The sequence below is a fragment of the Bombina bombina genome, chromosome 2 (genome assembly GCF_027579735.1).
Source record: "Bombina bombina isolate aBomBom1 chromosome 2, aBomBom1.pri, whole genome shotgun sequence".
NCBI lineage: Eukaryota > Metazoa > Chordata > Amphibia > Anura > Bombinatoridae > Bombina > Bombina bombina.
Genome location: NC_069500.1, coordinates 1,103,301,092 through 1,103,325,385, shown reverse-complemented (window position 1 = coordinate 1,103,325,385; position 24,294 = coordinate 1,103,301,092). Strand labels below are relative to the sequence as shown.

General features: G+C 38.0%; 1 protein-coding gene across 2 annotated transcripts in view; it reads right to left on the bottom strand.

The window, feature by feature from the left end:
• Positions 1–24,294, bottom strand: part of ARFIP1 (ADP ribosylation factor interacting protein 1) — a 501,751-nt gene that overhangs the window by 162,545 nt on the left and 314,912 nt on the right. For both annotated transcript variants that reach the window (XM_053703747.1, XM_053703746.1), the window contains exon 6: positions 5,600–5,821. In XM_053703747.1, the coding sequence (XP_053559722.1) occupies positions 5,600–5,821 (222 nt within the window). The remainder of the gene's footprint in view (positions 1–5,599; positions 5,822–24,294) is intronic.

Genomic DNA, 24,294 nt, shown 5'->3' with positions numbered 1-24,294 from the left:
TCCACTTGTGAGCATATCATCTCTAATAATCTGATATAAGTGTGCTAGGTTTATTGTATATTCTCTTAATTATCTGTATATATCTGCTTACTGTTTGCTGCTTATTGTTAGCGCCCCCTAGGAGTGTGGTGTATGTTCTATATGCACCACCCTCCTTATATCTTTCATTCTCCCAGCTATGACCATTTTGACTCATTAATCCTAAATATCTAAATTGCAAGAATCATTTTCTTGTAGCAGAATATTGTTGATGGGGGAAAAAAAAAACAACAGTATACCAAACAAATCTCAAGATTTTTGAGGCCACAATACCAAAAATGGTATAATCTTAAAGTGAATGTAAAGTTTTTACTATATAAAATAGGCGCCCTTTATTCATTAAAGGGACACTCGTGTCAAAATAAACTTTCATGAATCAGACAGAGCATGCAGTTTTAAGACATTTTCCAATTTACTTTCATTATCAAATTTTTTTTATATTTCTTTTTATATTCACACTTTCTGGGGAACAAACTCCTACTGAGCATGTGCACAAGCTTACAGGGTATACGTATACTAGTCTGTGATTGGCAGATGTCGGTCTTATGATACAGGGAGCCGGATAATGGGATAAAATAAATAAATTTGTCAGAATAAAATCTACTGCTTATTTTTAATTCAGAGTAAGTATTATTGAATTGTCTTTTTATTATACACTTGTTAATTATGCAATTCTACTGCATTGAGTGGTCCTTTAAACTATACATTGCAGCGTTTTTCTTTAAATACTTACCTTTCTCTTTAGGAAACACAGACCGGGATCCTCCGCCCGCAGCTCCTCTGTACTCCAATGACAAAACCGGCTTCCTCCAATCACGGGGTTGCCTCACGAGATGGACGCTCTGGGGTACACGCCATGATTGGAGGAAGCTGGTTTCGTCATTGCTGAGGTAAGTATTGAGGAGCTAGGTAGGCTTGACAGCAACAATGCACTACTGGGTGCCAGTGAGTAATTGGTGGCTACATACATTTGCCTCTTGTCGTTGGCTCATTGGCTTGGCTTCCAGTAGTGCATTGCTGCTCTGTAGCTAACTTTAACTAAGTATTTAACCCAGCTGAAGAGGTTAAACACCATTATATGCAACCAATAATGCAATAATAAAATGCTCTTACACAATACAGCATTTTCTTTTGGTATTATTATTTCCTTTTAAAGGTTAACAACCATTTGAGTTTAGAAGGATATAAATTATGACCATCAGGTTATGTACACACCAGACTCCTGTTCTATATGTCCTTATTTACATATATGAGATTTATCAACTGTCTTTAATCCAGTTCCACTGTTTTATTTAGTCCGCTCATATTTAAACCATCACATTTCAAATGGAATTGGGAACCCAAACATTCTCTTATGTGATTCAGACAGACATACAACTTACTTCTATATCAAATTTGCTTCGTTCCCATGGTATTCTTTGTTGAATAGACACCTATGTAGGAGTCTGGAGCACTACATGGTAGAAGAGAGTGTTGCCATCTAGTGCTCACGCAAAAGATAACATGCTTGCAAAACAGCTGCCCTATAGAGCACCAGACACATGCACACTCCTGAGCTTATGTCTCTGCTTGTCAACAAAATATACCAAGAGAACAAAGAAAATTTGATAATAGAGGTAAAATAAAAAGTTAAAAACTGAGTCCATCTGAATTGTGAAAGAAACATTTAAGGTTTTATGTCCCTTGAATAACCTCAATAAAAGTTGTATCCTATACATAATAACAAGCAAAGGATAAATGCACAAAAAGCAGGTTTAACTTAACATCATAATGAAATACATCCATTCAGCATACAGCTTAAATCCGACCACTGACGCAATAACAAGACAAAGAAAAACTTTAGATCCACCCATCACTAAGTGGTGATGTCAACAATGTCATATGAAAGAATTTCGCTCTCATGTGGTATACTATTTTTTTTAAATCATGTAATGCAGTATGTGACTGAAACTATATGTAGTTTGCCATAGTGCTATTAAACTGCTTACATTGTTTTGTACAATTAATTAAACCCTCACCATGTTTACGAAGTCACCACTTGTGTGTGTGTTATATGAGCGTGTCTGTATGTTGTATGAGAGTGTGTGTGGTGTGTGTGTGTTGTATGAGAGTATATGTGGTGTGTGTGTGTTGTATGAGAGTATATGTGGTGTGTGTGTGTTGTATGAGAGTATATGTGGTGTGTGTGTATGGTGTGTGTGTGTTGTATGAGAGTATATGTGGTGTGTGTGTGTTGTATGAGAGTATATGTGGTGTGTGTATGGTGTGTGTGTGTTGTATGAGAGTATATGTGGTGTGTGTGTGTTGTATGAGAGTATATGTGGTGTGTGTGTGTTGTATGAGAGTATATGTGGTGTGTGTGTACGGTGTGTGTGTGTTGTATGAGAGTATATGTGGTGTGTGTGTGTTGTATGAGAGTATATGTGGTGTGTGTGTGTTGTATGAGAGTATATGTGGTGTGTGTGTATGGTGTGTGTGTGTTGTATGAGAGTATATGTGGTGTGTGTGTGTTATGAGAGTATATGTGGTGTGTGTGTGTTGTATGAGAGTATATGTGGTGTGTGTGTATGGTGTGTGTGTGTTGTATGAGAGTATATGTGGTGTGTGTGTGTTGTATGAGAGTATATGTGGTGTGTGTGTATGGTGTGTGTGTGTTGTATGAGAGTATATGTGGTGTGAGTGTGTTGTATGAGAGTATATGTGGTGTGTGTGTATGGTGTGTGTGTGTTGTATGAGAGTATATGTGGTGTATCAGTGTGCGTGTGGTGTGTGTGTATGATGTATGAGATTATATGTGGTGTATGAGAGTGTGTGTGCTGTATGAGAGTGTGTGTATGATGTATGAGAGTATATGTGGTGTATGAGTGTGTGTGTGGGATGTATGAGAGTATATGTGGTGTATGAGAGTGTGTGTGGTGTGTGTGTGTGTTGTATGAGAGTATATGTGGTGTATGAGTGTGTGTGCTGTGTGTGTATGAGAGTGTGTGTGGTGTGTGTGTGTTGTATGATAGTATATGTGGTGTATGAGAGTAAGTGTGGTGTGTGTGTATGATGTATGAGAGTGCGTGTGGTGTGTGTATATGTATGATGTATGAGAGTGCGTGTGTGGTGTGTGTGTGTGTGTGTGTGTGTGGGATGAATGAGAGTGTGTTTGTGGAATTTATGAGAGTGTGTGTGGTGTATGAGAGTGTATGTGTGGAATTTATGAGAGTGTGTGTGCTGTATGAGAGTGTGTGTGGTATGAGAGTGTGTGTGTTGTATGAGAATGTATTGAACATATTCTACAATGTGCTGAACACTGGAATGTGAAATATTTACAGTAAATACATAGTTAAAATCTTTATTAAATATTTAACTGCTTAACCATAAAGGGCTCCAATTCACTTACATAAATACACATATAAAAACATATGTACACATTATTATTATCGGTTATTTGTAGGGCGCCAACAGATTCTGCAGGGATATATATATATATATATATATATATATATATATACAATCCAAGAAAAAGGCAGGCACTCTCCGTTTACAATCTGCAAATTTTTTTACTAAGTGACGTTTCGGGGTTTCACCCCCGTCCTCAGACGTCCGAAACGTCACTTAGTAAAATTTTGCAGATTGTAAACGGACAGTATCTGCCTTTTTCTTGGATTGTTTGTACCTATTTGCTGTGCACCCCGGACATTATTTGAGAGTGCTTTACCATTTGACTATATATATATATATATATATATATATATATATATATATATATATATATATATATATATATATATATATATATATATATATATATATATACACACACACACACATTTTTAAAGGGACACTGAACCCAATTTTTTTCTTTTGTGATTCAGACAGAGCATGCAATTTTAAGCAACTTTCTAATTTACTTCTATTATCAATTTTTCTTCGCTCTCTTGATATCTTTATTTGAAAAAGAAGGCATCTAAGCTAAGGAGACAGACAATTTTTGGTTCAGACTCTGAACCGCACTTGTTCATTGGTGGGTGAATTTATCAATCAATCAGCAAGAACAACCCAGGTTGTTCACCAAAATGTGCCGGCTTCTAAACTTACATTCTTGCTTTTTAAATAAAGATACCAAGAGAATGAAGAAAATTTGATAATAGGAGTAAATTAGAAAGTTGCTTAAAATTGTATGCTCTATCTAAATCCCAAAAGAAAAAAATTGGGTTTAGTGTCCCTTTAAAGATGTACAGGTATACCTCGCTTTACATCGCTAATATGGAGTTGAAGTTCAACCTCCAAGGATTTTGAAATAGTACTGTACTGTGCGAGAAAGGTGACTGGCACCATTTTGTTATGCGCAGTTCGGTCTGTTTACAGCATTGCAGTATACTCTGTGTCGCAAGGTTGTAGTCTGGCAAATTTGACTACTGTAATTGTCACTATTTTACAGGTACTGTACAGTTTTATTTGAATACAAAACTTAGCGCTATTGCACACCTAATATATGTTAGTTCAAACATGTTTTTAAGTTTTAAAACACAATAGCAAGTAGAAAGAAAGCTAAAACCCCTTGTTTCACTTTAAGGCAGTTTTCCCTTTACAATGGAGCTCCAGTCTCTAACCCACTCTATGAGCGAAGTAAACCTGTATATGTATAGAAACATAGAAACATAGATATTGACGGCAGATAAGAGCCATAGGCCCAGCAAGTCTGCCCGACCTTACCTAACAGTATAAACTTATCTAGTTCGTAGGATAGCCCTATGCTTGTCCCATGCATTTTTAAAGTCCCCCACAGTGTTTGTTGCTACTACCTCTTGAGGAAGTTTATTCCATAAATCAATCACTCTTTCTGTAAAGAAGTGCTTCCTCAAATTACTCCTGAATCTACTACCCTTTAGCTTGAGCTCATGATCCCTTGTTCTTGAATTTCCCATTTTATGTAAAATACCCACAGCCTCAGTTTTACTATTGTACGATGTGAGTTGATAGTGTATGTATGTCTATCTTAAAGCTCTTTGCCTGCTTCCCTGAGATCGTATATCTTTGAGCCTTTATAACTTTTGTGTGCAATATATTTTTTGAATACATTTGATAGATTATGTTATTATGAGTGTAAGTGTACTTTGTAGTGTATTTTTTGAAGTGTTTTGTGCAACTTTTATGTTTCACAAAACAGTTAACCAGAGCTCTGAAATCACGATAATCATTCTAGCGTAAATCACGATTGCGCTGCTGCGATTGCGTTCACTATCAACTCACAATACAATACTAATGAGCCCAAACCCTCGCGATATACCCCTCAACGATGGGACGTAAACGTTTGCGCTCCACTTGTAATCTAGCCTATGAATAGCTAGGGTCAGCAATTCGGGCACGAATAATAATAAGGAAAAATAATGCCACTGATAATATTTTTTCCTTTTCTCCTAATCACAGAGTACTAGCAAATGATACATACTGGAGAACTACTGAAGTTTAAATAATCAATGAAAGGCTTTATGTAATGATCTTGACATTACTAACATAATCAATAAAACAGTCTGAAACACTGATCTGCCCATATAGTATTTTTGCTTACATGTAGCTCTAAAGACTTCAAGCTGAGGTCTGCAAAAGCATCTCCCATCTGCCTCTGGGTCTGCACCATCTGATAGAGCTGTGAAGAGAGCGTCTGTGCCAACTTCAGTACATTTTCATACTTCTTTTTGTTATCTCGAAGAATTTCTATTTGAGCTTCAAGCTCCAGGTCGACTGTTCTGGAGCCACGACCTAACTTTTCCGAGATGATCTGGCGGGTGCACTGCAAATAAAAAAAAAAAGTGAACTTTACACTGGAAAGCAACTGTGCTGAGACATGTAACAAATTCAATTCTGATGTACAAAATGTTTCACAGTTTACAAACCTTCAGTGTACTTTATGCATATAATCTAAGAAACCCGAGCATTAAAGGGATACTGAACCCCAGAAAATTGGGTTTATTATCCCTTTAACACACATCTGATGCTCTCCTTTCTCAATAAACTGTGCATTTTATTAGTAAAGTACATGTATAGAATGGTTGATTATTGGTCCAAAAAACCTATTTCAAATATTGACTGAAGTAACGCAACCTGTTTCTCTTGCTACCAACACACAGAATTACCAACCATTAAACCATTTCACCAAATGCTGTAACAAACACTTCCATTTTTGCTTTTAATCTTGTTGTGTGCTTGCAAGAGAGTACCAGATATTCTTTGTGTTGCAATTTTCTTTTATAAATTTCCTTATGGGTTTTGCACCCAGGCTGGTCAGGGGTTAACTGCCTAAGTTGATAGGAGCTGTACAGCTAACTGTGAGTATCCAGGAATATACATTTTAAAGTGACATGGGATGTGTACCCAATCCAGTTTAAGAGTATAGTCCAGTTCCACAATCACTCAAAATGTATACATTTAATAGAGTAATAAATAATAGCAACAATGCACAGAATAACAAAGTCCCAATATAAAATAAATTCAGACAATATATACAAAACAAGGAAGCAATCAGAGTTTGAAGACAATCTGTAATCATTCACTTTAAAGAGATAAATATAGGCGTCTGTTTATATCTTTCAGAGTGAATATTCCATATAACTCTGCATAACAGGAAATCACTAGGCCTAGGGATAAAATTGTAGATATGGTTATTCCACTTCTTGCTTCCCCTGGTAGACAGAAGATAAAATGTAGTGAATGTTTGTGTTGACATGGAAGCATGTGGAACAGCACTTACAACATCTTTGCATATCCCTGAATCCAACTTTGGACTCAAAGCTCTTTCCCAATTTGCTCCTAGTTCTTGGCTGGAATTCATAATAATTCATAAGAATATGTCTTATTACAGAGTTACACCAGCAGAATAGTGTTTTTTTTTGTCTGACAATTTCCACTGGCACCTGTGCAACTACATCTCCTGCATTCATGGTAGATACACCCACGTCTGAACTACAGATTTATTTTATATTTATTATGTTTTCAATTTACATAGTATATCATACTGTCATTGTACATCATTTTTGTTTTACAGTTAGAACCTGTTAAATCGTTCAGACAGTATTACAATGCCAACATGGCTTAATTTAACTTAACAACTAACTAACTCAGTATTTCTAAGTAAAGAATATCACATATATGTGTTACATTACTCAATATCTTTAGAGCTATCTGTCTTACCAATCTTTTCTAATATGCTAACTCACCTATTGTCGGTGCATCTCCTCAGGGTCGTCCCCGGCCCACGAGCCAAAAGGGAAGGGAGGGGGCAGAGCAAGTCTGTCTCCCGGTTATTGATCTCATCGCTTACGTGGAACTAAAAAATTATTGTGTTGTGTGTGGAGATAATAAGTGTATAGTTTCCCATAGAAATTTGGCGTCTAGAAAGAAGTTTAGCCTACCCCGTTTTAAGAACCCATATTCCTCCAGACACAAGAGTTTGGATGTCCTCTCCAGCCACATCTCTTTGGTTGGGGACAATGATGTCTTCCATGCTCTTGCTATTAGAGATCGAGCTCCATTTAGCCCTATTTGTATTATAAGGTTCCTTAACTTACATGTAATATGGGTGGTGTCGTTTAGTAATGCTATTCTAGGCGTTAGTCGGAAAATGCTTCTCCTACCAATCTCTCAAAGTATGTCTCTAATTCCTTCCAAAAACCTGTTATTATGGGGCAGTCCCACCATATGTGCAGCAAACTACCCTGTCCGCCACATCCCCTCCAACACATTCGTTACAGATTTATTTTATATCTGCAACACTAACATATTTTCTTTATATCTGGATTACACAGAGCCTCTTAAAGTGCCTATTGTCACATCATTTCATGGTTCCATTTCCATTTACCATATGAAGGATACTTATTAAGCTGTGCATAATCTATTTAGGGTGTGTATTATTTTACTCATATCTACGTTCCCAGGAGAACACCCCACCTGTTATGTGTGTAGTGTAACCTCTACAAGCAATATTTGTGAAGTCTCCTGTGGAGTAGATAATCAAACTGAGCATCTTCCTTTAATGTATGACAAGGATATTATGTATTTTTAGATTAAACATTCAGCACATTTAAAGATCATAAATAGCCTTAGGTTTGCACTTAGACTGCCATCTTCAATTCAGACCAAATTTAAGTCTGGAGACTGAGAAGCAGGACCGCCACTAGAAATTTTGGGGCACCTGACTTAACCATTGATCAGCCCCCCCCCCCCCCCTTGACATGTGCAATTTTTGACCAAGTGACTAAAACGTATATGGACTTTATTCTTAAGTGTAGTCAAACACACAGACACACTCATACACTGAAACACACACACTCACACATAAGGATTCACATATAGACACTCTAGCAGACACGCAAATAAACGCACAAACAATCTCAGACACAGCCACCCACACAGACACTCAGCACTTGTTTACATTGACCTGACAAGTAATGAGGTAGACTACAGTTTTGTCAAAAAAGGAGATTTACAAAACAAAATATGGAGTTCTGATTATCTTTTGTCAAGGAAGATGACAACTAAATGATGACAGCAGCATGCAGTGGCTGAAAGGAAGGGCACTGAACTGCCTAAACAATAATTTAAAGGTTAAATGGTGGATTGGTGACTTTCAGAAAGGTCTCAGTCTCAAAGTCTGTAGAAAGATGTGAATAATCAGTAGTAAGGTCAAAATGTCCTAAAAGGGAACAGACAATGGACACACACACACACACACACACTCAAACACAAACTTGCACATACACCCAAGGAAACACCGACAGAGATAGCCTCAGAAAACACACAAAGACATACACACACACCCACAGAAAACACAGAAAAACATACACACACAGAGAGACAACCACATAAAACACAGAAAAACATACACACACAGAGAGACAACCACATAAAACACAGAAAGACATACATACACACCCTCACTGAGACATCCACAAAAACACACAAAGACATACACACACTCTCACAGACACCCACAGAAAATGCACAGACATACACATACCCTCACAGAGACATCCACAGAAAACACAGACAAACATACATACACACACACACCCTCACAGAGACATCCACAGAAAACACAGAGACATACACACACACCCTCACAGAGGCATTCAGAGAAAATACACAAATACATACATACACACACCCTCAAAGAGACACCCATAGAAAAAGCACAGACATACGCACACACCCTCACAGACATCCACAGAAAAATGCACAAAGACATACACACCCACCCTCACAGAGAGACTCACAGAGAGACCCACAGAAAAAAATACATACACACTCAGAGACACAAGCAAAAGCACAAAGACATAAACACAGACACCCACAGGAAGTAACATTTCTGCATAAAAAATTGCAGAAATTAAGAGATCACTTTTTAAAGAATCATATTTGTAAATGTCCAAACAAAAAATAATTCTGTGAATTCAAAATTGTACATTAATGATCTTGGCAGATGGCTAGATGAAGAAAAGTACTTTTAAAAGGTTGACATATGTTTGTTCCCCCCCCCCCCATTTTCCCCAACCAAGCGCACCACTTCAAATATAGTGTACAAATGTTCCCATCTGTCGCTGTAATTATGGATTTTTTAAATGCTGTACTCTATATGGTCTTGGTGGAATCATCTGGTTAAATGCAGGATTTAGGCTTGTTTGTATGTATTTCAAAATTAAGTCAGCTGTAGTGTAAACTGAACAGTGTTAAGTTAACCTGGCTCATTTCAAACACTGAGCAATCTTAATCTGAGAGTATAACATTTTATGCAGATTTAAAAATCTTAGATAAAATTCCTCCTTGCATCTGGAAAGTTCATGCATAAAGGGGCAGTAAACTGGAATGTAATATATATATATATATATATATATATATATTTTAATTTTAAAAAACGCATATCTGCCAAAAGGGCACCTACCATTTGTGTATTGAGGAGGAAACATTTCTGCATGGCTTTAAATATAGAATTTCTACAGCATTGTCAAATAATCATAAATGCACTGCTGCTAAAAAAATTTGTTTTTATGGACCTCTGGCCCCACCATACAACTACTACCACACTGAAGTTACAATCCGAAATTTCACAAAGAAATAAAAAACATTTACTAAGCAGGTCCAACCTCCTCTGCAATGTTGTCTGACTCAGGCACACACTATACAAACAAAGTGTCAAGTCTGTCTCACACTATGCATAGTGGTTTAGTGCACACTAATAAATCCTCTCAAATGCTAATACTTTACTCCTTGTAATAACATTTTCCATACTCAATTAGCACTCTGCTGTAGTTCCCACTGGTGGCTTGCCTCATGGGCCCCCCTTGGCCCATTGGGCCCCTGACAGGAGTCACCCCTGTCACCCCCTGATGACGTCCCTGCTGAGAAGGCTATTGTAAACCATAAATTATGTGTCTCAACAACATTTTTTATGTTTATTCAGATGTTTATCTGGGGTCATTCTTAGACAGGAAAAGGGTTTGAATTATCTTTTTTAAATCTCTCTGAATCATCTAGATTGTTTCCAAAAATCACATGACATCTTTGAGTAAGCATATTTCCTCTATTGTTATACATTCTTACGACATTTTAACATTTAAAAGATAAAGCTTCTGCTGTGGCATGCTGTCGCCAACCACTTGCCTGTAATAAACAAATAAGTTTATATTTATTGTGTACTCTGTGTCTCTTCTTAAAGCAAGTGGATATTATTATCTTATGTCTAGGGTCATTGTCTTCTTGAAAGGTCCAACTGTGACCAAATCTCAACCTTCTGGGTCAGGGTTTGGTCTAAAATATCCTGGTACTTAGCTGAATTCATTATGCCATCAACTTTTAAAAGTTTCCATGTGCCATTAGCAAAATATCTATGGCAAACCAACCATTTCTGCCTCATCTCACAGTAACACACTAATGCAACTGTAGCTTCAACATGTTGCAAAAATCAGGTAGTACAGTTTGTGTGTTGGGCAAAGTAAAGGCTTCTTTCCTGCAACCCTTCCATTGTGCTTTCTGACATGGTCGTGGTATTTAAAAGTTATTTTAAGACTTGCTAATCCCAAGCTTCCACAAGACTATGCCAATCTGAAACTGTGATTCTTGGATTGTTTTCTTCTTTACAACTGTGAAATCCATCAATACGGTTCCTGGAGGCTAACTCCTTGTACTTAGCAGTGCTTTTTACTACATCTCATTGCTATTGTATAGAAATTGTTCTTGTTCCACACTCCTAAGCATCCCCAAAAAAAACTAATTCGGTAACCTGCAAATCAAAATGAGTTGTTTTTTCTCCATGATTCAGACACTGTAAAATTAATTTAAAAAAAAAACAAAACAACTTTCCAATTCAAATCTACTTCTCTTCTATTTGTAGACAGACTCTACTTCTCTTCTCTTTGGAGGCAAGCTCTACTTCTCTTCTCTTTGGAGGCAGGCTCTACTTCTCTTCTATTTGTAGACAGACTCTACTTCTCTTTGGAGGCAGGCTCTACTTCTCTTCTCTTTGGAGGCAGGCTCTACTTATGATCTCTTTGGAGGCAGGCTCTACTTCTGTTCTCTTTGGAGGCAGGCTCTACTTATGATCTCTTTGTAGACAGGCGCTACTTCTCTTCTCTTTGTAGACAGGCTCTACTTCTGTTCTCTTTGTATACAGGCACTACTTCTGTTCTATTTGTAGACCGGCACTACTTCTGTCCTCTTTGTAGACAGGCAATACTTCTGTTCTCTTTGTAGACAGGCACTACTTCTGTCCTCTTTATAGACAGGCACTACTTCTGTCCTCTTTGTAGACAGGCACTACTTCTGTTCTCTTTGTAGACAGGCACTACCTCTGTTCTCTTTGTAGACAGTCACTACTTCTGTTCTCTTTGAAGACAGGCACTACTTCTGTTCTCTTTGTAGACAGGCGCTACTTCTGTTCTCTTTGTAGACAGGTGCTATTTCTGTTCTCTTTGTAGACAGGCTCTACTTCTGTTCTCTTTGTAGACAGGTGCTACTTCTGTTCTCTTTGTAGACAGGCACTACTTCTGTTCTCTTTGTAGACGGGCACTACTTCTGTACTCTTTGTAGACAGGCTCTACTTCTGTTCTCTTAGTAGACAGGCTCTACATCTCTTTGTAGACATGCTCTACTTCTGTTCTCTTTGTAGACAGGCACTACTTCTGTTCTCTTAGTAGACAGGCTCTACTTCTGTTCTCTTAGTAGACAGGCTCTACATCTCTATGTAGACATGCTCTATTTTTTGTCTCTTTGAAGGCAGGCCCAGGAGTGTGCACTTGTCTGAAGCCCTATATGGCAGCAGCTTTGAATAATGCTTTTTACATTTTACATTGTGGAAACACTACTGCCATTTAGATCTCTAAAGCATTCTTGCAAACTGCTGCCATATAGTTCTCCAGACATCTATATGCATGCTACCTACCTAGGTATACTCTTTAACAAAAAATACCATGAGGACAAAAAATAGAAGTACAAGAAGTTATATGCTCTCTCTCTCATGAAATACATTGTTTATGTCCCTTTAACTCCTCCTAGCTTTTGCACTTTCAGCAAGGTGATACTTTCTAACAGTCATCTGTTAACGCTTTGCAGTATTGGATGATAATGGTAAAAGATTTTGAGATAGTACTGTACTTTTAATAAGTACTACATTCAGGGGAGAACAATTGTATTGTGAAGTAATTAGAACACATATTTAATCCTGTGCAATCCTGTGAGTGATGGCAATGGTATATTAAACTATTATTTCCTCTTGCATGCACTTTGTATAAAAACAAACTTTGTTTTCACGTGGTGAAACAAATCAATATCAACTCAACCATTCCCCTTTTTTGCTTGTTCAGCATGTTTATTGGAGCCAAAGTTCCAGATTTCATCAAGCTCCTGCTAGGAGCCTTTCAATTTGCAATTTGGTATAGAAGACAGATATTTTAGTCATGATAGATTATTTTTTAGTGGAATTGCTTATTACAGTTGCCACTGGGGTTTATGCCACTATCATATGCAATGTACACTCTTATAATATGTATTTTGTTAATCAGCCTCACATGCACTATGCATTTAAAATAATACTTTTTTTTTTTTTTTTTAAATCAAAGTTTTTTTATTGAGGTTATTAGCAATACAGCATTCATTACATGACAACATATATATTAACTCTGCAGACATATGACACAATGAATGACCTCTACAACACACAATGTACGAAAAATATCATGTCATTTCTAAAGATAGTTAAGTCTACATAAAAAATAAAAATAAAAACAAAAGAGAGAATATATACATAATAATGAAACCTCTTTTTCTATTTTTCTTTACTGAATATTAGTGACGTACCTCTTTAGTATAGCATTCTGTCCTTTGGTATGATACTTTCATCTGACTTATGTAGAGTAAGGAATCTAACTGAGAGGTACCTTTTCCCCTCCTAGTCTAATCTATAGGTCACGCATGAACCTATCACTAATAGCTTATGTCGCTAGAGGAAATTGTAATGATACATAGCCACTTACTCAGCTATAAACCATTGCGGATGAACACCGCTTATGTGTTCACTTACAGAATGGGTGAACAATAGATTTCTTTACCCCCCCTCAAAAAAGAATGCACCTCCACAGCTGCAAAAGGCCACTCATGAGCCTATGGAGTCTATATGATATAGGGGAGGGCTATAATGCTAAATATGGTCACTCTTGGACCTTAGGATAATATTGAGAAAGGGGGGGGGGGACATGTCTGGGTGATGGACTACATAATGGCATTAACATTAAGCATCTAGGTAAGGAAGGATATCTCGTGAGCACATCATGAGGCTAACGGGGTGGGGAAATGAGAAGGCAGACAAACATTGAGCAACCTCGCCTTACAAAAAATTAAAATTATAGGCAACATAAAAGACCGTCAACTGTACTACACAATATTTATAAGAATAGAGATCTGAGTTATTGCCTAGCAAATGCAAATGGCCTGTTGACAATATGTGAGGAAGCAGAAAATAATTCACATAGTATATAAACCGACTAAACCAACTTACTCAGTAGTGTAGTGTTATAATGCCTTTGAGCATGGATTCAAGAATTACAAAAAATAAATAAAAAATTCCATGCAAACTTGGGTACGTAAACCCTGCCTCCCGGGTGCGGGCCCTACACACGAAAGGTCAGGAGCATGTAGAAATTAGAAGCTGGAAAAATACTAAATGATTATCTGTTATACCCCTCAAAACAATATATTAGTCCTCTTTAACACTTTGAAATAGTACAGAGAAACAACTCCAGAGAAGCTGAGCGACAGAAAGGCATATGAATGGGCTAGGTTAATTAAATATACAACCCCACTCCATGCTCATTATTAGGCTCCCCAAAAACTGTATGGACAGCTAACCAAAAATGAAATGCCAAGTAAATATTAGAAGGACAACTGTCATGCTATAATAAGAGTAAGGCAATAGGTTAACATAAAAAAAGGGGAGAAAGCTCTATAACCTTATATTTAGAGAGACCTAAAAATATACATGTAATTATTAACCCCAGCCCTAAATTACATTATAGCTAGAAGCTAATAGAATAGTGAGGCTTTTAAGCAAGTTCTGCTGGTGTAGGGTCACATTATTTAGGCGAGGTGTGTACTATAATAAAATAAAACAGGTCTGTTAATAACGATATGCCTAAGCCTCCATCCCACCCCACAAAGTGCCAAACAATGCAAAACATATCAAAGAACTATTAGAATAAATAAAAACAAACATAAAACTGCAACATTAAGAACTAACTCACAATTTTCCCACAATACCATAATAGCAATGCAAGTAATAGTATGAAATATGAGGCAAAAAGGAAAAAACCAAAGAAATGAGGATGGGAGCAATAACTGTTAAATAAAGTCATGGACACCCCCAACCACAGCGATCAGCATAGTAAAGATGAACCTCTTAGTCAACCGCATGGCTCTTGTCAGAAAGGGAATGTTAATTAGCCTATGCCAAGGCGATTCTGGCAACTTTCAAAATCGGGGCATAGTCCCTCAGACATCAGGCTCTGAAAAGCAGCAGGGTCCAGCACAATGTCTCCGGACAAAAGAAGCAGTTCCAGTTTCCTCAGTAACCCATCAAATGGTAAGGCACTTACAGTTTGCCCTTGTCCATGAGCTCCCGGTCCATGTCTCCAGTGCAAATCATTGTAGGATACTTTAGGGACACGAAGTTGGGGAGCCATCATCCCTTTGTTGCTCCGTGCTTGCGCAGCCAAGTGTAAGTTGGTCTCCCGGTATTGCACACCGCGTGAGGGAATCTGCTGCGCACTTTGTTTATCTGAAGTTGGTGCGGCGTCTTGTACCAGGGACTTCTTGGGGCTCTGTGTTAGTAGGTTTTTACTTTCTATATGTCTCTGTTGTCCTGTTGCCACACTATCAGTACTGTTCCTAAGTCCCTCTGTAAATCACGGAAGTGCTGAAACAGAGATGACCGGACCTTCAATTCCCACTTATCGATCGCCTCCATTACTTTTGGTCTGTTTTGCTCCATTTACACAATATCTGTTGTACCGACCGAGTCCCCAGCCAGGTCATCCAAAAAAGCAGGGTTTATTGCTGCGAATAGTAGAGTTAGGTTTGTTGTAGTTCCTAGTAGCTCAGGAGAAATGGCGTAGTTGTTGTACAGGCCGCAGTACAAAATTCCCAATTAGGGCTTCATTTCAGGATGTTTCATATAATATTGGTATCAAAAAATAGAGGAGGCTCTATACAAGGCTTTTTTATGAAAAAATAACTCTCAATGTCGCTGTTGGCTAAGGATATCCAGCAAATTAATTAAATAAAGTGGAGAGCTTCCATATTTTCCTCCTAGCTCGGTTGCTGGCCAGACACGCCCCCCCTAAAATAATACTTTTAATACGTATATACACACTGTAGAAAAGATACAAAACCATAAATTTGACCTATGAAACCTATGAAATAGACCCCGTAGAAGGAGATCATTGAATTCAAACAGGCAATACTCTCCTCACATCCCTCTGACATTCACTGCAAGCTGAGAGGAAAACCGGGCTCCAACCTGCTGCGGAGCGCATATCAACGTAGAATCTAGCACAAACTTACTTCACCACCTCCATAGGAGGCAAAGTTTGTAAAACTGATTTGTGGGTGTGGTGAGGGGTGTATTTGTAGGCATTTTGAGGTTTGGGAAACTTTGCCCCTCCTGGTAGGAATGTATATCCCATACGTCACTAGCTCATGGACTCTTGCTAATTACATGAAAGAAACCATAAATTTGTGGCTTTGCACTAATAAGTGCCTAATCAAATATTATAGGCTGTCATCTTCACAAGATGTGCAATCATGTGTGATACAGTATGAATAGCTAAGAACAGGAAGAACAAAGAATAAACCTTATTGTATTCTTTTGATTAGAAGTGAACTAGAAAATGTGTGTTTGCTAAGAAATAATTACTTTTCACCTGGCCAGCATTGTATTGGACACACAAAAAAAATTAAAAACCATAGTATGTTAACCAAAAACTTCCATATCTTATCTGTAAGTAGCACTCACCAATCAAGCTGGACAGAAAACCTAAAGAAACCCCAATATTTTCAAGTGGGTATAAGAATATCAACTTTTATTTACTTTTATCTTGGCTTGTTTTGTAGTACTCACCAACAAAAAAATAATAATTTCAGTATACATATCATATACACAACACAAGGGTGGACAGGAAGAAGAAGAAAAGTAAATTATACTGAAAAATATATCAGCTTCAATTAGAAGCCAATACAAACTTGAGAACATTTCTTTAAAATCTGGCTTCCGTAGGGGCATACACACCCAATTTATACTTCAGAAACATGTGAAATCTGCTTTACACTTCTGCATTACATGGCTCTAATAAATGCTTTAGTCCAAGAAACTGGCTCTAAAAAAAATTAAATTTATTCTTACCTGATACATTCCTTTCGTTCATGGTAGTGAGAGTCCACAAATTCATTCTAGGATTTACTTCCTAGCAACAAGGAGGAGGCAAAGTTCCATAAAACTGTCAAGACAACTTCATCCCTCACACCAACATGAAAGAATGGAAGTTATCAGGTAAGAATAAAATGTTTTCTTTCATAAGGTAGTAAGAGTCCACAAATTAATTACGTCTGGGACCCTATACCAAAGCTATGGAGTTCACTAGTAATGATGGGAGGCTAAAGAATTATAAGAAAATAAAATGCAGGAATCTATTTTCCAGCCAGATACTGCTACCTGAAGGTCTTTCCTACTAAAGCCCACTCTGTAGAAGCAAAAACATCAAAGTGATTACATTTAGTAAAAGTATGCAATGATTACCAGGTTGCTGCTTTACAAATCTGCTCTAATGAAGCCTCTTTTTTGAAAGGCCAAGATGTAGTTCTAGTGGAATGAGCAGTGATACGTTTATGAGGAGACTGAGGCTTTCAAACCCTTCCGAGAACTAAATAAAAAGACTAGAAGGTTGTCTGAAATCTTTGGTAGCCTCTAAATAAGACTTCAATCCCCTAAATTATGAAAACTTCTTCCTGTTTGTGTATTAGGACAAACAGATGGAACCACAATCTCTTGATTTATAATGTCAGCTGAAACTAATTTGGCAAGAAATCAAATTTAGTTCTTAAAACAACCCTATCTTGATGAAAAATAAGATAGAGGTTCACAGGATAAAATTGACAATTGTGTCATCCTACTTGCAGAAGAAAAAAAAAAAGAATTCTGGTAACCAAATTCAAATTCCATGAAGTAGAAATTGGTTTAAGCTCAGGACAAATTCTAGCTAAAGCCTGGATAAAATTGTTCTAGTAATCGGATTTCTGGTTTGGATTAAGATTTCTAGTAAACCAGTGAGGTGGGAGAGATGACATGTTGTTGACTGTTTTAGGGAACTTTACCTCCTCCTAGTGGCTAGGAAGTGAATTCCAAGCATAATTAATTTGTTGTCTCTCACCAACTTCTGAAAGAAAATGAGATTTAATCTCAAGTAGCACAGGAGCCTCCATGACCTGATAAACTGAGATTATGAATTTAATAATCCATCTAGAAATGTTAGTCTTTGCATTATTACATAATAAAACTCAAACTGTTAACTCAACGAGTAATTGGGCGTCACAATTTTTTTCTAAGGCAGGCATCTAATTACCAGACACTGGTGCCTTAAAGACTTTCCTACCAAATAAAAAGTGGTAGAATTAATAGAAAGTATATTGCACATTTATTCAATATAATCCTCATTCTTGAAACCCTAAGAAGACAAAAACTGGTCTAGAAAAAAAAGCAATAATGTATATTGGAAAATACTATCCCGCCTTCAAGTAAACCATGGTAATTAGGAGATTTTTGCCAAGAGCTAAACTGACAAGGCCATGTGACTTTTACAAGGACCAAGGGGACCAAGGAACAAAGAAATTAAAGGATTGTCTAAAAACCTTTGTAATTTGAAAGTAGAATGCTAATGCTCTTACAATATCTAAAATAAGTAAGAGACCATCAGATTAATTATTTGGATTAGGAGAAGAAGATGAGCTATAAAAATCACTTTAGGTAACATAAAACAAAAAAAAAAAAAAAAACAGAAAGCATTCCAGCAGAATATCAAAAACTTTAAAGACAGAAGCTAAACGACCAAAGAATGCAGGTTTGAAAAGAGAAGCCTGAAAAGCTTATTAAAAAAATAAAATAAAAAATAAATTAATTATTGCTCCAAAGAGGAGAACTTGGTTTAAACACTGGATAAATACTGACAAAGACTGATCAAAGCCTCAATATCAAGACACTAAGCAATTTTCCTCTAGTATTAATAGTATTAAACAGAAAAAGCAGAAATATGACTCTATAAAGAGTTGGCAGATAAGTCATTACCCAAACCTATTTGCAATAAGAAGAATTCTTGGAATTCTAAAAGAATGCCAGCTAAAACCCTGGTTTACAAAAGCAGAAAAGAAGTTGGGCAAATAAAGGAGAGCCCCAGAAAAAGTTTGTTAAACTATCAACAGAACAAAGATTTTCTCACTGAAGAATCTCATAGGATTCTATGAGATAGTTAAGATAAAGTTTTGCACCATTGTCAAAGTTTAATAGGTCTAATAAGGAACCGTGTAAAAAAGAAGAACATGTGATATTGCAATCATCAGATCTAACTCTTCCATACACTGAGCTACAGATGAGTTAGAAATATATTGTAGTTATGAGCAAACTGACCAACATTAATCCCTGATCCGTTCGAGAAAGCTGCATAGTCACTGAGCCTATAATAATTTCTAGAAAAGAGACTCTTGATAAACGAGAAGGAGAACTCTTAATTCTTCAACTATGTCTGCAAAGAAAACAATAGTAAGTTGGTATGAAATACAGCTGAAGGAAAAAATGGAGACTGAACAAATATGTTGTCCAGGTATAGAGCCACTGAGTACTTATTGCAGACAAGTGAGTTCTTAGAACCTTCGTAAAAATTCAGACCAAACAGTAGAGCCACAAACTGAAAAAGTTAGTTCTAAAAGGCAAATCTTAGAAACTGGAAGAAGGCATCCTTCAAATTAAAAATTGACATAAATTGACCCTGTTGAACAAGGGGTAGATTTGTCCAGATTGATACTATTTTAAAAAACAGAATTTTTTTGTTTTTGTTTCAAAAGGCTTTATTGAGAAATATACAAACGACAATGTAACAGAGCTCTGTTATCTTATAAACATTAAACAATGACAGTTTCTCCTTTGCATTGGTTATATACAGTAGGTTGCTAACAGAGCTTGGTTATAGGTTTGCTGATCATTGTACTTACAACTTTAACATGCATACGTTATAATATGAATGAGTGATGGAGCTTAACGTGAAACAAAAAGTAGTTGCTGTTCCTGCAGAGAAAGGTATGTGTGTTTTGCTTGTTGGCCTACGGGGGTGACCTTCTGACCATTTTAAGAGAATGAGATTGTGGCTTTTCCAATTTCTAGGAATTAGCCTTTTTGTTGAATTTGTCATGATGGTCAATAATGCTAGGCGCAGTTTACAATTTACTCGGGAGAATTTGTTGAAAAGGAATAACCATATATTAAGCTCGAGGGTTGTGGATAAGATCTTCTCAAACTCAATTTTGATAGTTTCCCAATATGTCTGTACGGTTGGGCAGGTCCACCAAATGTGTGTAAGGGTACTGAGTGCTTTACAGCCCCACCAGCATTCCGGTGTAAGTGAGGGAAGGATAGTGTGTAGTCGGTATGGGGTGTAGTACCATCTACACAATAGTTTGATGTTCATTTCCATTACATAGATTGACAACGAGGATTTTGTCATATGGGAGAAAATATTTAGCCATTCCTTTTGGGTTAGAGTGGTGCCAATTTCTCTCTCCCATTTATGTGTGAATGCGGGGAGGGATGTGTGGTATGGTTGATGCATGACCAATTGATATGAAAAGGATAGGAAGTCCCTATTGAGTGTGTCAAGGAAGCAGCTGCTTTCAAAGCTGGTCAGTGAGCGCATAAGTTGCTAAATTGAGGGTGTTTATAGAGGAAATCCGCAAGTTGTTGGTGTCGAAACCAGTTTAAATGTACATTTCCCAGAATGGGAGCAATTTCGGTTAGGGGTTTGATTTTTCGATCGAAAATAATTGTAAGACAAGGGAGAGAATTGGTGATGTTAGGTGTTTGGGTCGTTTGTCGTGGAGGTTGAATGGGGTAGTCTGAATTTTTGCAAAGGGGTGTCAACGGGGAAGGTATTGTGGAGATATGGTTGCATTGTCTGATAGATATGTCCCAGAGTTTAAAGGTTTCTCTGGTGATTGTTGGGAGGCTTGTTGGCAGATTCTTTTTCTAGGAGCTAGCCAGCATTTGCTTCCGAGATGGGGGGTGTATGATAATGAATGTTCTAGGAGGATCCATTCTTTATGGATTGAGTGTTTACACCAGTGTATAATTCTGGCTTAGAAGGAAGGGAGTCTGTATTGGGTGAGGTTTGAGATCCCAAGGCCACCTAGTTCCCTGGGGCGGTAAGTGTGGCAGTAGCTATTCTAGGCCTTTTGTTTTGCCATATATAAGAGGTGAGGTATTTTTTAAGATTGTAAATTAGTGGTTTTTGAATTGGGATCGGTAGGGTTTGGAATAAGTATAATAGCTTAGGGAGGAGAATCATTTTGACCGGCTTGATCCTTCCCAGCCACGAAATTGGCTTATTACTCCATAATCTTGTAAGGGCTTGTATCGTATCGGCTGTAGCTTTGTAGTTAGCATCCAGTGTTACCTATATGTTTGGGGATATGTGGACCCCGAGGTATTTTATGGAATTGGGTTGGATGTGAAAGTGCGAGAGTGATTGAATCGCTTTAAGCTCATTTGCGCTCAATCCGATTGGGAATAATTCTGATTTAGAAATGTTTATCTTAAAATTGGAGAAAGTGCCGTACGTGTAGAGTGTCTGATGAAGGGGGGGGGGGAATGGCTTTGTGGGGTTGTACAAGCGTGAGGAAGAGATCATCGGCATATAGAGTGGCTTTGAATTCCCGTTGGGCATTTGTGAATCCTTGAATGTCTGTGTTGCCCCTAATGAGTGAGGCTAACACCTCCATTGCGAGAACGAACAGTATGGGAGAGAGAGGGCAACCTTGTCTCGTGCCATTTGTAATGTCGAATGGATGGGAATGCGTGTCGTTTAACTTAATTTTGGCTTGGGGACTATTGTAAAGGGAAAAGATCTTTCTGGTGAAGGTTTGGTCGAAGCCAAATTGTGTCAGTGTCGCCTGCAGAAATTGCCAATTTAGCCTGTCAAAGGCTTTCTCAGCATCCATTGAGATGAATGAGAAGAGGGTATTGCTCGTAGTGGCGTGTTCCATTAACAGTAACATTTTGGTGGTGTTGTCTTTGGCTTCCCTGAATGGGGTGAATCCGGCCTGGTTGATGTGTATAATTGATGGGAGTATGGCATTAATGCGGGTGGCTAAGATTTTGGCGAACAATTTGATATCTATGTTTAGAAGGAAGATTGCGCGAAAATTAGCAGGCATAGTAGGAGGTTTACCTGGTTTTGGGATTACTACCACCTGGGCTTCTAAAATTGATTGCGGGAATGGATTAGTGTCAGTGACCTTGTTAAAGAGTTGGATGAGATATGGTAAAAGTAGGGGGGAGAAAGTGTGATAGCGTTTTCCGGTAAAACCGCCTGGTCCTGGGCTCTTCCAGTTGTTGAGCGATTTGATAGCCGCTAGAAGTTCATGTTGGGAAATGGGGTTGTTAAGGGTTTGGAGTTGATCGGGCGTTATGTTGGGTAGTTGCACGTGGGAAATATAGGTGATCCAGTCTGGGGAGGGCCCTTTTGCTGGGGTATCTTCTTGGACGCTGTAAAGGGCGGAATAGTAGTCATGAAAGGATTATAAGATGTCTTTTGTTGTTTTCAAGGTGACGGGAGGGTTGGGTAGCTGTATTTCGTTTATGTATGATTTTAGTCTCTTTTGTTTCAGGGCTCTCGCTAGGAGTTTGCCCGACCTATTGCTCTTGTGGTAGAACATACTGTTGGTTTTTGCACGGAATGTCCGATATTCGATTTGTAGGAAACCATCTAATGCTTGTCTGGGGTTTTGTAAGTCGGTCGCTATAATGGGGTCTGTGGGATATAGCTTGTTAGCTAAATCGAGGCAAGCAAATGTGTTTGATAGCTTGTTGTACTTTTGTCTGTGTAATTTTTGGTGCTGGGCCTTTAGTTTGATTAACTCTCCTCTGAGCACACATTTGTACGCCTCTCAAATTGCATATTTGTTAGTTGTGGAATTAGTGTTTAGGTGGAAATATTCCTTAATGCTAGCATTAAAGGACCAGTCAACACTGTACATTTGCATAATCAACAAATGCATGATAACAGAATTTATGTTTACCTGATAAATTTCTTTCTCCAACGGTGTGTCCGGTCCACGGCGTCATCCTTACTTGTGGGATATTCTCTTCCCCAACAGGAAATGGCAAAGAGCCCAGCAAAGCTGGTCACATGATCCCTCCTAGGCTCCGCCTACCCCAGTCATTCGACCGACGTTAAGGAGGAATATTTGCATAGGAGAAACCATATGGTACCGTGGTGACTGTAGTTAAAGAAAATAAATTATCAGACCTGATTAAAAAACCAGGGCGGGCCGTGGACCGGACACACCGTTGGAGAAAGAAATTTATCAGGTAAACATAAATTCTGTTTTCTCCAACATAGGTGTGTCCGGTCCACGGCGTCATCCTTACTTGTGGGAACCAATACCAAAGCTTTAGGACACGGATGAAGGGAGGGAGCAAATCAGGTCACCTAAATGGAAGGCACCACGGCTTGCAAAACCTTTCTCCCAAAAATAGCCTCAGAAGAAGCAAAAGTATCAAACTTGTAAAATTTGGTAAAAGTGTGCAGTGAAGACCAAGTCGCTGCCCTACATATCTGATCAACAGAAGCCTCGTTCTTGAAGGCCCATGTGGAAGCCACAGCCCTAGTGGAATGAGCTGTGATTCTTTCGGGAGGCTGCCGTCCGGCAGTCTCGTAAGCCAATCTGATGATGCTTTTAATCTAAAAAGAGAGAGAGGTAGAAGTTGCTTTTTGACCTCTCCTTTTACCTGAATAAACAACAAACAAGGAAGATGTTTGTCTAAAATCCTTTGTAGCATCTAAATAGAATTTTAGAGCGCGAACAACATCCAAATTGTGCAACAAACGTTCCTTCTTTGAAACTGGTTTCGGACACAGAGAAGGTACGATAATCTCCTGGTTAATGTTTTTGTTAGAAACAACTTTTGGAAGAAAACCAGGTTTAGTACGTAAAACCACCTTATCTGCATGGAACACCAGATAAGGAGGAGAACACTGCAGAGCAGATAATTCTGAGACTCTTCTAGCAGAAGAAATCGCAACTAAAAACAAAACTTTCCAAGATAATAACTTAATATCAACGGAATGTAAGGGTTCAAACGGAACCCCCTGAAGAACTGAAAGAACTAAATTGAGACTCCAAGGAGGAGTCAAAGGTTTGTAAACACTAAAAAACTCTAAGCCATCTCCGTGGAGATGTTGCCTGTACAACGGCAAAGAGAATGACTGGGGTAGGCGGAGCCTAGGAGGGATCATGTGACCAGCTTTGCTGGGCTCTTTGCCATTTCCTGTTGGGGAAGAGAATATCCCACAAGTAAGGATGACGCCGTGGACCGGACACACCTATGTTGGAGAAAAGAAGACAATACAATAGCACTTAGTCTGAACTTCAAATGAGTTGTAGATTTTTGTTAAATAAATTGCAAAG